General features: G+C 37.4%; 2 protein-coding genes across 2 annotated transcripts; both read right to left on the reverse strand.

Moving 5' to 3' along the window:
• Nucleotides 1-1860: 1860 nt before the first annotated feature.
• ftr87 (finTRIM family, member 87) lies at nucleotides 1861-7484 on the reverse strand. The gene is made up of 6 exons (XM_042497484.1): nucleotides 6893-7484; nucleotides 5075-5161; nucleotides 4748-4981; nucleotides 3426-3585; nucleotides 3292-3342; nucleotides 1861-1880 (listed from the first exon to the last, which is right to left on the reverse strand). The coding sequence occupies exons 1-6, from the start codon at nucleotides 7472-7474 to the stop codon at nucleotides 1861-1863; spliced, it is 1134 nt and encodes a 377-aa protein (XP_042353418.1). The 5' UTR covers nucleotides 7475-7484.
• A 1003-nt stretch (nucleotides 7485-8487) lies between these two features.
• ftr67 (finTRIM family, member 67) lies at nucleotides 8488-14223 on the reverse strand. The gene is made up of 7 exons (XM_042498096.1): nucleotides 13537-14223; nucleotides 11693-11788; nucleotides 11306-11539; nucleotides 10347-10506; nucleotides 10156-10257; nucleotides 9112-9210; nucleotides 8488-8916 (listed from the first exon to the last, which is right to left on the reverse strand). Exons 1-7 carry the CDS (start codon nucleotides 14134-14136, stop codon nucleotides 8849-8851), a joined length of 1359 nt encoding a protein of 452 aa, XP_042354030.1. The 5' UTR covers nucleotides 14137-14223; the 3' UTR covers nucleotides 8488-8848.

Genomic DNA, 14223 nt, shown 5'->3' on the forward strand with positions numbered 1-14223 from the left:
AAAACACCTCAAATCAGCATGAAATAGCGTGCTGAGACACGCCATAGCATTAAAACATGCAGAAATCGCCAAAAACACCAAAATATAGCATGTCAAAAAAATGACCCAAATAGCAAGGCAAAATGGCAAAAAATGACATGTCCCAAAAACAGCTAAAAACAACTGAATACCGCATAAAATAGTGTGCTGAGACACACCATAGCATAGAATGTTGCAAAAACACCAGAAACACAGTGAAATTGCATGATAAAAACAAAAAAAGGCTGAAAAAGGCAAGGCTATAGTATGGCTAAAAATGTCAAAATTTGGCATGTCACAGAAACAGCTGAAAACTAAAATACCTGGCTAAGACACGCCATAGCATAGAATGTTGCAAAAACCTGCAAAACACCATAATAATGCATGTTGAAAAAATGATTGAAAAGGCAAGGCGATAGTATGGCTAAATATTTAAAATGTGACATCTCCCAAACACAGCTGAAAACACCTCAAAACACTATTAAATATCGTACCAAGACACACCATAGCATAATTTGTTGCAAAATCAGCCAAGAACACCACGATACAGCATGTTGGAAAAATGACCAAAAGGCAATGCTACAGTATGGCTAAAAAAGTTAAAATATGACATGTCCCAGAAACAGCTGAAACCACTTCAAACAGCATAAAACAGCATGCAAAGACACGCAAAGACTGTCATACCATAGAATAATGAAAAAAACGTGCAAAAACACAACAATAATGCATGTTGACAAAATGACTGAAAAGGCAAGGGGAAAATGTTAAAATATGACATGCCCAAAAACAGCTGACAACACCTCAAACAAGCATAAACTAGCGTGCCAGGACACGCCATAGCATAATTTGTTGCAAAAATGTCCAAAAACACCATAATAATGCATGTTGAAGAAATGACTGAAAAGGTAAGGCTATAGTATGGCTAAAAATGTCCAAAATGACATGTCATAAAAACAGCTGAAAACACCTCAAAACAGCATTAAATAGCGTGGCCGAGACATGTCACAGTGTAGTAATTTGGATATGGCAGTGGGGCCTGATGTTTATTTTGACTATTTTTCCCCCACTGACCTTCACCAACTCTCTTAACTGATTTCAGCATCCAAGCCATCAAGATGCCTGTTAGACCCCAACTAGGCTACTAAAGAGAAAAAATAGTTGCCTTGAGAAAATAGTTGCTAATCAGCTTTGTGACTTTTTCCATGATAATAGTTTTAGTGGAGGATTTTCAGTCAGGATTCAGAGTTTATCACAGTACAGAGGCGGCACGAGTAAAAATTTCTAACGTCTTATTGATTGCCTTACTGCACAGACTGGAACACTTAATTGGCCTTAAAGGAACGGCACTAAGCTTGTTTAAATCATACAGACTGTTCCCAGTTTGTTCATATTAATGATCAATCCTCTGTGCATTGCTAAAGTCTGCTTCAGTGTAACACAAGCCTGTGTCTGTCTATGAGGCCAGATGAACCTGATCAGTTATCTTGACTACAAGCATGCCTTCAGGACCTAAAAGCCTGGGTGAGCCGCAATTTCCTGATTAAGGCAAAACTGAAGTTATTGTTCTTGGCCCCAAACACCTCAGAAAATACCTTTCTTTAGATGGCATTGCCTTGGCCTCGAGCACAACTGTAAGGAACTTCTGAGTTATATTCGATCAAGGATCATCTTTTGCCTCCCATATAAATCAAACTTCAAGGACTGCTTTCTTCCACTTGCAGAATTGAATTTAAAATCCTCCTCCTTACCTACAAAGCTCTGAATGGACAGGCTCTGTCCTATCTGTTGCAGCTCATAGTTCCCTATCAACTCTTAAGAGCACTGTGTTTTGAAAACACAGGGTTACTTGTGGTTCCCAAAGTCTGCAAATGCAGGATAGGAGCCAGAGCTTTCAGTTACCACTCTCCTCTTCTATGGAACCATCTTCCAGTTTCAATCAGGGAGGCAGACACCGTCTCCACTTTTAAGGGTAAACTTAAGACCTTCCTCTTTGATAAAGCCGATAATTAGGGCTCGCTCAGGTTGCCTGGACTAACCTCTAGTTTGGCTGACATAGGTTTAGTCTGCCGGGGAACTTTCTATGATACACAGAGCTCCTTTTTCCTTTTTTTGCTCCCTCCATCTGCAAACATTCATGTCTTTTTACGGCATTATACTAACTTGGTTGCCTCTCCAGAGCTTTTGTGCTCTCTTGTTTTGTAGTTTTACCGAATCTTGGCTGCGCCTGGATCGTGGTGTGTGATGCTGTGACCCTGCCTTTGGCTGTGCCATAATTTGACTGTTTCATGGTAAATCAAATTATTTAATATAATCAGACTTTGTTAGGCTTTTTCAGATGACATGCTTTATTATGACTTTTTAGGCTATTTTGGAAAACATACCATACTATGACTATGATTTACAATATCATGACTTTTTTTGGGTAATTTGAACGACATAATTAAGTAATTTGGACGACATACTATCCTATGTCATATCTTGACATACTACTCTATGGCATTTTACAACATGACTTTTTAAAACTTTTTCCACATCCTAAATATGACATTTTTGACATACTATACTATGACATTTTTCAACACTGTGCTATGATGTTTTAAACACACATGCTATATAATGGCTTTTTTCAACATAATATATTATGACTTTTTCACCAGTTTCTTCAACCTTGTATACTATCACATTTATTGGCATACTATAATATGGATATAATGTGACTTCTTTTAAAAACTTTAATTGTTTATGACATGACAGTTTCAACATACTATGACTTCTTTTTCAACAGTTTTTTCAACATGCTATATTATGACCTCTGTCGACATGCTATATTATGACATTTCTCAACATACTATACTCTGGCGTGTTAAACACTTTTCACAACATGCTATAAAATGACTTTTTTTGACATAATATATTATGACTTTTTCACCAGTGTCTTCAGCCTGGTATACTATCATATTTTTATTTTATACATTTGAAAGTAATAAAACTGAGAATCAGTGCAGCGTTTGACATTGATTGTACCTACAGCAGCTGAGCAGCAGCTTCTGCCATGGTATGGAAACACCACTTGTGCAAACTAAATGCAAAACTGCATTACTAGAACTGAACAGTAATAACAGAAATTTGTGAAGTTTATTAAGGATTACATTTGCTTCTTATAATTCTAACAGCTGTCCGTGATATCTGTTGTTGCATAGCAATTTTTACCCTTACATTTTCAGTGAACTGTCACATTAACAGACATTAACAGATTAACAGAAGCTTGCATACCTTTAGTCTTCTCAGAGGTACTTTGATTGCTGGCTTCCTTCAGTGAAATTACTAGAAAAACAGAAAACATGTAGTGAGTATTGCTTACAAAATAAAAATCTTCATGGTAATCAGCTGTAAAGAAGACATCATACCTTTATCAGAGATCCTGCTGAATTCTCTTTCAAGTGTTTCATCCAGACTGTCTTTGAGATCAGCCAGTGCTCCTCTCAATGTTTTATACATCGTATATTGAAGTGTGTCAGTGCTGGGCATCTCCACACTCTTCGTAGGAAAGTGAAGAGACTTGCACTTCTGCAGTGACAGGCATCATAACCAAATTAGAGGACAGTATTTGAATGCAAACGCAACAACCGTGACAAAACAGGAAGGAACAAATTTGTGGGTCATGAAGTAGTCATTTAACTATAAGAAAAAGTTCACACTGCACACTTAAAATCATATTGACTGTTGAGAGACATGTTTTCCATGTGCTAAAGTGAATCATTTATCATAATCTTAATGTTTTACAGAGTGCTTCACACAAGGCAACACATTCAACAAATTAATAAAAATATAAAAGCTTAAAAATAAAATACATGATAAAATACATTAGGTGGATTAGAATAATAATGCAATACTTCAAATATTGAATCAATATTGTTTTATTACTATGAAAGAAATATCTGTGATGATCAATAACTCATTGAGTAAAATAATCAAATTTTTTTTGATTGCCAAACACAAGTCGACATGGCAGCCTTTCATCCTAATCAATAAATACTACTACCACTGTGATTAGTGACTTTTTAATTTTTTTAGTGACATACTGTACTATGAATTTTTAAAAATGATTTAATGATAATAATGGTCCATGTGGTTGAATTAAGCAAAGTTTGAAAGCATTTTCTTCTCATCTGTAACAACAAAGCTATTTTGAATCCACTACCGCTGTGACGAGTAACTTTTTTTCAATGTTTTTCCATGGCATACTATGATTTTTTTTAATTAATCTTTCTATGACATTTACTGAGATTTTTTTCTATGACATACAACACAGAATTACATACCATACTATACTATGACATTTTTAATGACTTTTTAATTATACAATATACATACAATTACTTTTTTTAAGGAAATACAACTTTTTAGGACTTGTATTACAACCTTTTGAATTATTTTTTTCATGATATACAGTGGCATTTTTAAATTTTATTTTGTACTTCTAATCTGAATCTGAAAAATAACCATTAACTCTGAAAAACGTAAAAACGTTTGCCTCTGAAATGCTGTGTTGTATAGGTAAAAAGTAGTTAAGTTGAGTTAAGTTAAGTAAGTAAGTACCTCAAAACTGTACTTAAAGTTCTTGATTAAATATACTGAGTCATTTATCACCACTTACTAAAGGTGATAAATAACATAGCTCAATAAGCCTTTTCCCACAACACCGGCCGAGTTCTGTTTTGTTCCGTACCTGAAGGAAGTGGACGTGATCCTCAGTGTGAGCGATCTTCTCCAGCTCAGCATCGGCCCTCCTGAGCTCCACTATCTCCCTTTGCACCTTCTCCAGCAGCTCCTCCGCCTGACTGACAGCTGCTCTCTCCTGGACTCTCATCACCTCCTTCACATCACTGCTTTGTTTCTCGATGGCGCGGATCAGCTTGGAAAAAACCCTCTCACTCTCCTCCACGACTGCTTCTGTGGAGTGCTGTGGAGGGTTAACAGTTTTCTGGATGAGTGTATAGTTGTTATTATTATAGGCAACAGCACATTAAAACCGTTATATTGCAAATGCACTCACCTTGATGTATCTGACCACATATCTGAGTTCCTTCTCAGTGTCCTTCAATTTCTGCAGAGACTTCAAAGAGGTTTCCTGTAGTTTTTTCTAAAACAGAATACAAAAGATGAATACCGCAAAGCGCAGTCCCTCAGGCTGCTCAGTCGAATTTTTTTCCTTCGGTCAACTTTCAAGATGGGAAGTTATACTTTTAAAATCAAAGGATTGCACTGGAAAGCCTTTGGTCTATCAACCCAAACTTTCAACCCAAACACATCAGTACACATCATATGGCTGCAGGACCAGGACCCATTTTATCCCTGTATTTGATATTTGAAATGTTAAAACCAGATTACAAAAAAAATCATATTCTGAAGGGTCTATTGTGTCAGTGTTTCTTAGCCCCACACACACTTAAAATTAGTTTTGCAGGGCACTCTGGCACTTCTGGATGGTTTCAAACATGGAGTAATATCTCCGTCAAATCCTACCAAACAGACATGACATACATATTTTTAGATTCAGTGTGCCTTTATCACATTATTATCATTCCAGGGATAGCATGATGGCTAATTTCAATCATAAAATAAACGTCCATATCATATGAAAAGTAAATGTTTCTTACAACTTCAGAACTTCTTTAAGAATCGTCACGTTTTTAAGTTTTCTTCATTGTTAAAGACATCAAGTGGTAGGTGCCTTTACGTCCATGGATACATTGAAAACTAGAACTACTAGGCTTACTTTCCATGGTACTAATTTTCTAAAACCACTGATAAATGACCGAATGTATGCCATGGCATCAGCACTATACTTCTTGTTTACATCCCCTAGAGCACTATGGGAACGGTAATTCACAAGCTTCACCAAAATATATATAGCAATAACAACAGTACCAACTGTAACATTAAAGTAATATTTACACAATAATGCATCAGTAATTATAATTAAATAATAAAGGCTAATACACATTATTTTGAAATGGATCATTCTGCATAATGAGTACTTTGGTAATTTTAGTCAATTTTGTCACTGATGTTTTTGTACTTTTACTTTTTCATGTCCAACACACATTTCCCCAGGGGCAAATTAAATAAACTTAAATTTTAAATGCAAGATTCAGATTCAAAGTAAAAAGTGTAATCAACAAATAAATCATGATGTTGTATCATCATTTTGATAAGACTTCATTTTCTTATCTAGATGATAAGACCATTATTTAGCTTTTTTAAATGTAATTAAAATTAGTCCCACCATTAACAGCTGCAGCATTTTAGTACACAATAATGCATCAAAAAATTAAATCCATTAATATAATACCAGTTTCCATTATTCTGAAAGGATCAATTGTGTGTAAAGAGCACCTTAAATTTCAATTTTGTTTCATTTTTTAAACTATGTTTACCTTGTACCTTTCATCTTTAACTTTTAAATGTTTAGGCTTATTTTGATGCTAATACCTTTGCACTGTTACTTAAAAGAGATTTTGAATGCAGGACTTTTACTTGTAACATACTTAATAATTTTACCTATGCAAAATATCTGAAAACTTCTGCTGTTGTGAGTCCCACATGACTCAGCACAGGCCCCAGCTAAAATGATGATGTCAAAATTATATAATCAGAGTTATCAAAGACTGAGGCATACTCTTTTAAAACCAAATACACACAAAAATCCTTTGTATAAATAATGATGCAAAAAAAAAAGTCCATCATGTGCTGAATATTATTTGAAATACTAAAGTAAATAGTAGTAATCTCACATTCAATCACACATTTGCAAATAATTGCAAATGAAGCTACTAAGAAACAGGACTGTATAAAGAAAATAAACACTCACCTGTTGTGTTGCTCTCTCCTGGACCACTGAGACTGCGTCATGGCCCTTGTGTCTCTCTTTCACACACTGGGAACACACACACTGCTGGTCAGTGCGACAGTACAGCCTCAGTGATTTCTCATGATGTGGACACAACTTCTCCTGCAGCTGATCTGCAGCAGGGATCAGTTTATGGGCCTTCCCATGAAAGTGTTCTTCGTGGACTCTCAAGTGAGCCGTGCAGTAAGACTCGGAGCACACAAGGCAGGATTTAACAGCTCTGCTTTTTCTCACAGTGCAAACGCTGCATTTCACCTCTTCAGGTTTGGCCAAGTTTTGAGTTGCAGCTTGAAATCCAGAGCGCTGAACCTTCTCCAACACTTCCCCGAGGACTGTGTTTCTACTGAGCAGAGGTCTGGGGTTAAACACCTGCCTGCACTGCGGGCAGCTGTACTGGCCTTTCTGCTTGGCCCTGTTCCAGTAGTCTTCGATACAGTCCAAACAGTAGCTGTGGCCACAGGGGATCGTCACCGGGTCCCTTAAAACCTCCAGGCACACTGAACAACAAAACTGTTCTTGCTCGATCGAAATAGTCGCTGCCATTTCCTACTCTCTCCAGCGGAAACTGGAAGGCAAAAAAATGGGCGTAGCGCTCAGGTGTGCTGAAGACAGCTTCTCAGGTTTCACCTACGGCAGCCTGAAGCCTCCAATCACAGCCAGCAAACCAGCAAAACAAGCAAATGGGCTGTCGCTGATGAGGCAAACGGTACTAAGACTGAAGCACCTTCCCCGAGTGTACGTTATATAAGTTCATATTAGATGCACTGACATGTGAACGTTATCTGACACATCACATTTTACACAAACGCCCTGCAGCGTGTCTGTGTGCACAGTTAACCTGTTATTCCACTTCGACACCTAACACCTAGCGCCCATATGTGCTCAAAGTACCATAAAATGTTAACGTTCATGCAAACAAACAGCACCCCTGAGAAAGTCTGCTTTGTACAAGTGTGTTTACTTTTTAATGTCACAAATCACAATATAATATTACATGTGTCTGTAAAGCAACAAAATGACTGTTTTGCAGTTTTAGTTAAAAATGAAAAATAATTATAAAAGCATAACCTTGTTAAAAAAAACTAAAAGTTAAATTAAGTTTCAAGGCAATTTACTTTTAAATACTGAAATAAGATGTAGTGAGTCAGTCCTGCTGTGTGCTGCCTATTAATGCTTAAGGGGACCGTTTACCTCAAAATCAAAAATACATATTTTTCCTCTCAACTGTTGTATTATTTATCAGTCTAAATTGTTTTGGTGTGAGGTGCAGAGTTTTGGAGATATTGGCCATAGAGATGTCAGCCTTCTCTATGATATAATTAAATGGCACTCGGCTTGAGGTGCTTAAACGCAAATAAATAAATAAATTAGTTAGTTAGTTAAAAACTCAACAGCTATGTCACTTTTCAGAAATCATGACCCAGTTACTCAAGATATTTTCTTTATACCAACCAACTGTATCACAGCGCAGTAGGAAGCTGAGTTTTAAAAATGTATTTTTTGGTGTTTAGTGCCATCTAGTTTTATTAAAGCAGACATCTCTACAACCTATATCTCCAACACTCAGCAGCTCACACTGAAATTATCTAGACTGATAAATAGCACTCCAGTTAAGAAAAGAAGAAAGAAATGATTTTTGAATTGGGAGTCAACTGTCTCTTTGATACTTTTTTGTCAGTGTGATGTTCTGTGGTTTTAAATACTTTCCTCATCTCTTTACTTCCTGCACTATAATACAAAATGCAAGTATAGCTGATTGCTGAAAACACAGCAATAAATTAATACCCTAAGACGAATTATGAAATGTACAATTCATAAGTGTCAGCACAGATTTGTGAGAGAAGAGCACTGAGGTATTACGACAATCAGCCCGTGTTGGTGCATGTGAAATTTTGATTTTTGTTGTCGGCTACAAGTCTACTTCCTCCTGGGGTGAGCACGTCGCTGAAGGTGCCTCTGTCTGGTTCCTGAGGAGAGTTTGGAGCCTGAGCAGACAGGACAGGAATTATTAGTCTACTTTACAGCACCCTGACGTGACAAAGACAGTCATAAATCAAATCACAAATATGTTTTTGGACTTCATCTGTAGTGTGTAGTATAACATGTTAGAGAGAGAGAAAGCTATTGATATAGATACATGTATGTATACACAATTATCTTTTGATTGTGTCTGCATTTACCAAACGGTGAGAAGGTAAAGGTGGGCACAGAAGGCCCTGGAGAGAGGAACGGATTGAGAGGATTTACAGGACTTTGGTCGAGGCCAGGCGAAGGGATGACTGCGAGCACAAAGAGAATAAACAATGTTACTGCAAAGTCTCAGCTGTCCAAACTGTCACAGTCTGCAGCACTCACATCCCTCCACTCATGCAGATTCAGCAAAATTTACAGTAAACAGACAAGTTGAGTGAGGTGTTTGTGCGCCATGAAAATGTGGTTAGGATGAGATGCACGAACAAACAGGGTAAAGTTTTCTTTTTTTTCATATTACACAGAATGTAATAGAAGCATGGAAAATATCAATATAAAGCAGTCCAGATTATATGACCCATAATTATTTACCAAGTACATGAATGAAATGATATAATTGCATCACATTTTTGTCAGTACTTCCCAGCTGTATAAATCAATAATCCCTAATAATATCATTAATTAATCATGAAACGCTACCTGGACCTGGATAGGCAGCAGAAAATAAAGGTATAAATTAACCAATTCAAAAGTAAAAAATTAATTGTAAGTCTAAACATGTATTTTAAAAAAGGTCAGAGTTCTGGTACCTGAGATTTTCCAGCCAGTTATTTATGGAGGAAAATGACTAATTCGCCTTAAAGGGCTTTACAGTCTGTATAGCATACAGCAGCCTCTATCCTTAAATCCTGCATCAGATAAAAAAAACTCTCACAAAGAAAATAAAGAAAACTGTTATCAGGAAAGAGGAAGCTTCAGGCGAGCCTTAACCCTTTGAATCCTGAGCAAGAGGATTTGATTTCTTTCAAATCATCGGAAGAAATGTGTAATTTAACAAGAAATTGTCCAGAAACTTTCAATACTTGCTTTTTATTACATGAATCGTACAAAGTTAAACAAAATGCCTTTAAAGCTGCATTTACATTCACATTGAGTTATTTAAGTCGCATCCTGGACTGCCAAAAGTTTCCGGGCGTTTTACCACCTTTTTCACCATATTTAACAGATGAGTGTGAGCAGGTTTATTGACTTACCTACTGGTGCTTCCATATGTAGAGCTGGTTCACCTTGACTGGGCTGCGTTGTGTCCAGTGGTCCTGCAGCATTTTGAGGACCTACAATCTCTACCTCTCTCACTACAAAAGAGAGAAAATCGTATAAACAGAGATGACGGAATAGTTTGTATCAGATAAAAAAAAAACAAAAATTGAATATGTATATATACCTCTCTCGTAGATGCTAACAAATCCTCCCTGGCACACCTCCTGGAGCAGTCCTTTAAAATCTGACACGGCTGTCATCACGGGGCCGAAGGTGAGGCCGGGGTCAATGGTGACTGATGGCAAAGCTGACAGCACAGGGGGAGCCTGGAGAGACTGACAACTCTGGAACGACGCACACAGAGAACAGGAGTTTGAGATGTGCTACTAGGCTGGAAATAAGAGAACATGAAAACGCAAAAACGTGTTTGATTTGTCCACTCTGAGCTACTGTAGAAACAACAAGGCAGAATCCACTCCATATGTCAGCTCATTAAAAGATAAAACAATAAAAATAAAATGTCTTTGCTTCGAATCATTATAAACTAATGAAAACATAGTCATGAATAGATTCCGTTTTTATGTCAATATATCCCCCTAAATCCAACACACTGGAATAATTTGAATAATACCACATTATAAAAGATACTTTATGACAAGGTAAAAGTCCTACATGCACAATTCTACTTACATAAAAGTATTGTCAGCAAAATATACCTAGAGTATCATTATACAAAAATAATTTAATTTATTTTATAGATACTGTACCTCGAACTGTATTTTTTTCAAACAAATGGAAGGAAGCTTTTGCTGCATTGAGGATATTTTTGTCGTTAAATCAACTTTTTTTTAAAAAGTTCTATATATGAGTTTCTGTGGCTTGAAACAAAAAATGGGCAGTTTGTTGCACCAAAATCCCGAACAATCACAATTTAGAAAATACAGATAAATAAATCTACCTTGTACCTTGCACATGGTGAAATACAAAATGCATTACTTCCCTCTGCAGTGTACTCAAATAGAAGCATGTCGTAGCAGAAAACAGAAATACACAAGTACAACATTGAGGTATTTGTACGTGACTTTGGAACACTTCAGTAAATGTCCTGAGTTACTTTTATGGTGTCAGTTTGGGTGTTGTTACCTGAAGGAAATGGACGTGGTCCTCAGTGTGGGAAAGTTTGTCCATTTCAGCCTCGTTCTTCTTCAGCTCAGCGATCTCCTTCTGGATCTTCTCCAGCAGCTGCTCGGCCTGACTGACGGCCGTCTTCTCCTGAGCTTTGATCAGCTCCCTCACCTCAAAACGCTTCAGCTCGATGGACCGGATCAGTTCGGTGAAGACCGCGTCGCTCTCCTCTGCTACTGCCCGAGCAGAGCGCTGGAGGAGTAACACAGATCGACATAAAGAAGGCATTATCTTAATTTCTACTTTCTCAACTGTATACAGAAATATGAAAGACGTGAGACATATTTTAGCATCTGTGTGGTGATATTCTGCATTTATGAGTCCAAAGGAAGTGTTGGCACTTACAGTGAGAGAGAAAATGGCTTGTTTGATCTCCTGGACTCCTTTTTCTCTTTGATGAATCCTCAGCTGAGAGCTCTGCTTCATGTCTCCGAGCTCTCTCTGAGGAAAAACATGATGAAAACTTGAGATTAAAATCACTTCAACTTGATCTAAATATAGTTTGATACTGGTTGTAATATATCGAAGTGAATCACTTAATAAATGTTCCTGTGTGTTAAGACTTAAGTTTAGGAGTTATGGACTACTATCGCTCTGCTCTCAGTTGTTATGTCACTTTAAGTTGAGGGTTTTGATTGCCGATACAACAGACTTTGTTTAAACTGATCAAACCTGGACTAAATTAACATGAAGACTATAGAGCAGAGGTGGCCAGACTTTTTGGACTTTTTGGATTGTAGGGCATATACTGAAAAATATAAAGGGTCATGGGCTAAACAATAGTGAATGCATAGTTTTCAACCAGTTACACAACAAGAAAATCAGTGTTTCTAAATCAGAAAAGCCTTTTTATTAATTCACATATTACAATATTACACAAAGTATTTCTCTGTCTTTACAGAGCCGCTGCCACGTTTACTGAGGTAAATGTTTTTAAAATGTTTTTATCCACTAATAATGAATCATTGTAGGTGAAGTATCGACATCTAGTGTTTAATTTAAGAAGTGCAGTGGCTGGGTTTGCTGGTAGTGGTTGTTCAAGATTAAAGCTACATCACATTTAAATATGCAGTTTCTTATAAATATGCCCAAGCTATATTTCTGTTTTGTTTTTTAAGTTTGCTGTGAGCCATTTAAAAACACACAGCAGGCTGCAGGTGGCCCACAAGCCATAGTTTGGCCACCCCTACTTAAATTTCAACTATTTAAAATTAAGTTTTAGATTAATGAAACTGGGTTATTTTATTTTTAAAATCATTAAAATTTCAGATTTCACCGCTTTATAGTCAAATTAGACTGGATTTAGAAGTGTGTGCATTATGAAAAAGTTTTGAAATTATATTTATTCATTTTAAAGATATTATAATGTTACTTTGGCATCTGAATGTCGCTATTACCCGTTTTCTTTCATGTGGAACTGATGTATATTTTGTTTACAGATGTCATGTCTGTGTTTTCCTTTTACTGAATATGTTTGTTGGTTTCCTGGTAAGGAGACCTTGATTTCAATGAGAGCGGCTCTTTAAATACAAGATTAAAGTGAAATATTGTTCTAAACTTAAAAGCAAATTGCAAAAACAGCGGGGCAACTTCACTGCTTTTCCTCCATCAAGACCACATTAGGCCAGATCCAGAACAAAACTTACGTTACAAAAAGTTTTTAAAACAAAGTCTCTTATTCTTTTTGAAGTTGTGAAAAAAGTACACATTTTGTTGTATTATATATCAGTGCCAAAGACACGTTTCCATTTCATTGAAATCTACTGGACAATAAATTAATCTGAAACCTAAATACAAATATAAATATGATAAGATTAAATTAAATTTAAAACATGAAACCCATAATGACTAAGTATCTAAAAAAAATTAAAGTATTTAAAAAAATGATAAGAAACTAAGAAACTCTTGTTTCTCATCATTTTGAGATATTGAGTAAATATTTTAATATTTTGAGTTTCTCATTATATTGATGCTGAAGCACTAACCCATTAGTTTAAGATACTAATTATTTTTGAAATATGAAGTCATTCAGCACTTTGTGAAAACCCAAGTAAGCCACAATTTCACAGCTCTCTTACACAACACAAATCCCATCAGACCAGGCCTGTATGAAACAACTAAATCAGCACTGTTGCTGATGATCAGCCTCGTCTTGAATCAATCAGTTTCGGTGTGATTGTATTGATTACCTGCTTCTGCTGTAGCTCGGCCTCAGCCAGCACCGTGTCGTGTCCTTTGTGCTCATCTGTCAGACACAGGTAGCAGATACACTGTTTGTCTGTGCGGCAGTAAACCTCCAGCAGCTTGTCGTGTCGGCTGCAGATCGTCTCCTGGAGCTTTTTGGAGGCCGACACCAGCTTGTGTTTCTTGAAGGCAGCGGACTCGTAGTGGGGCTGCAGGTGGACGTCGCAGTAGGAGGCCAGACACACCAGACAGGACTTGACAGCTTTGTTTTTCCTCCCGGTGCACACATCGCACTCCACATCGTCTGCCTCGGCGAAACTGTGATTCACAGGAGTCGTCGTGGCCTCCTGGAGCCCAGTCTTCTTGAATTTCTCCACCACGTCGGCCAGCATGGTGTTTCTGGCGAGCACCGGCCTCGGGTTGAAGTTGTGTCGGCACTGCGGGCAGACGAAGATCCCCAAGTAGTCGTCCTGGTCCCAGTAGTTCTGGATGCAGCCCGAGCAGTAGCTGTGTCCGCAGGGGATGGTCACAGGGTCCCTCAGCACGTCCAGACATATCGAGCAGTTGAACTGGTCCTTGTCCAGGACCACTCCGGCTTGAGCCATCGCCGAAAAACGCTGAACTGTGGAGAAAATGAGCGAAAACGCAGGAATGTGGCAGACAGCTGCTGCTGCTGCTTTGTTTACAGGAAG

Source organism: Plectropomus leopardus, chromosome 12, assembly GCF_008729295.1.
Source record: "Plectropomus leopardus isolate mb chromosome 12, YSFRI_Pleo_2.0, whole genome shotgun sequence".
NCBI classification, from domain to species: Eukaryota; Metazoa; Chordata; class Actinopteri; order Perciformes; family Serranidae; genus Plectropomus; species Plectropomus leopardus.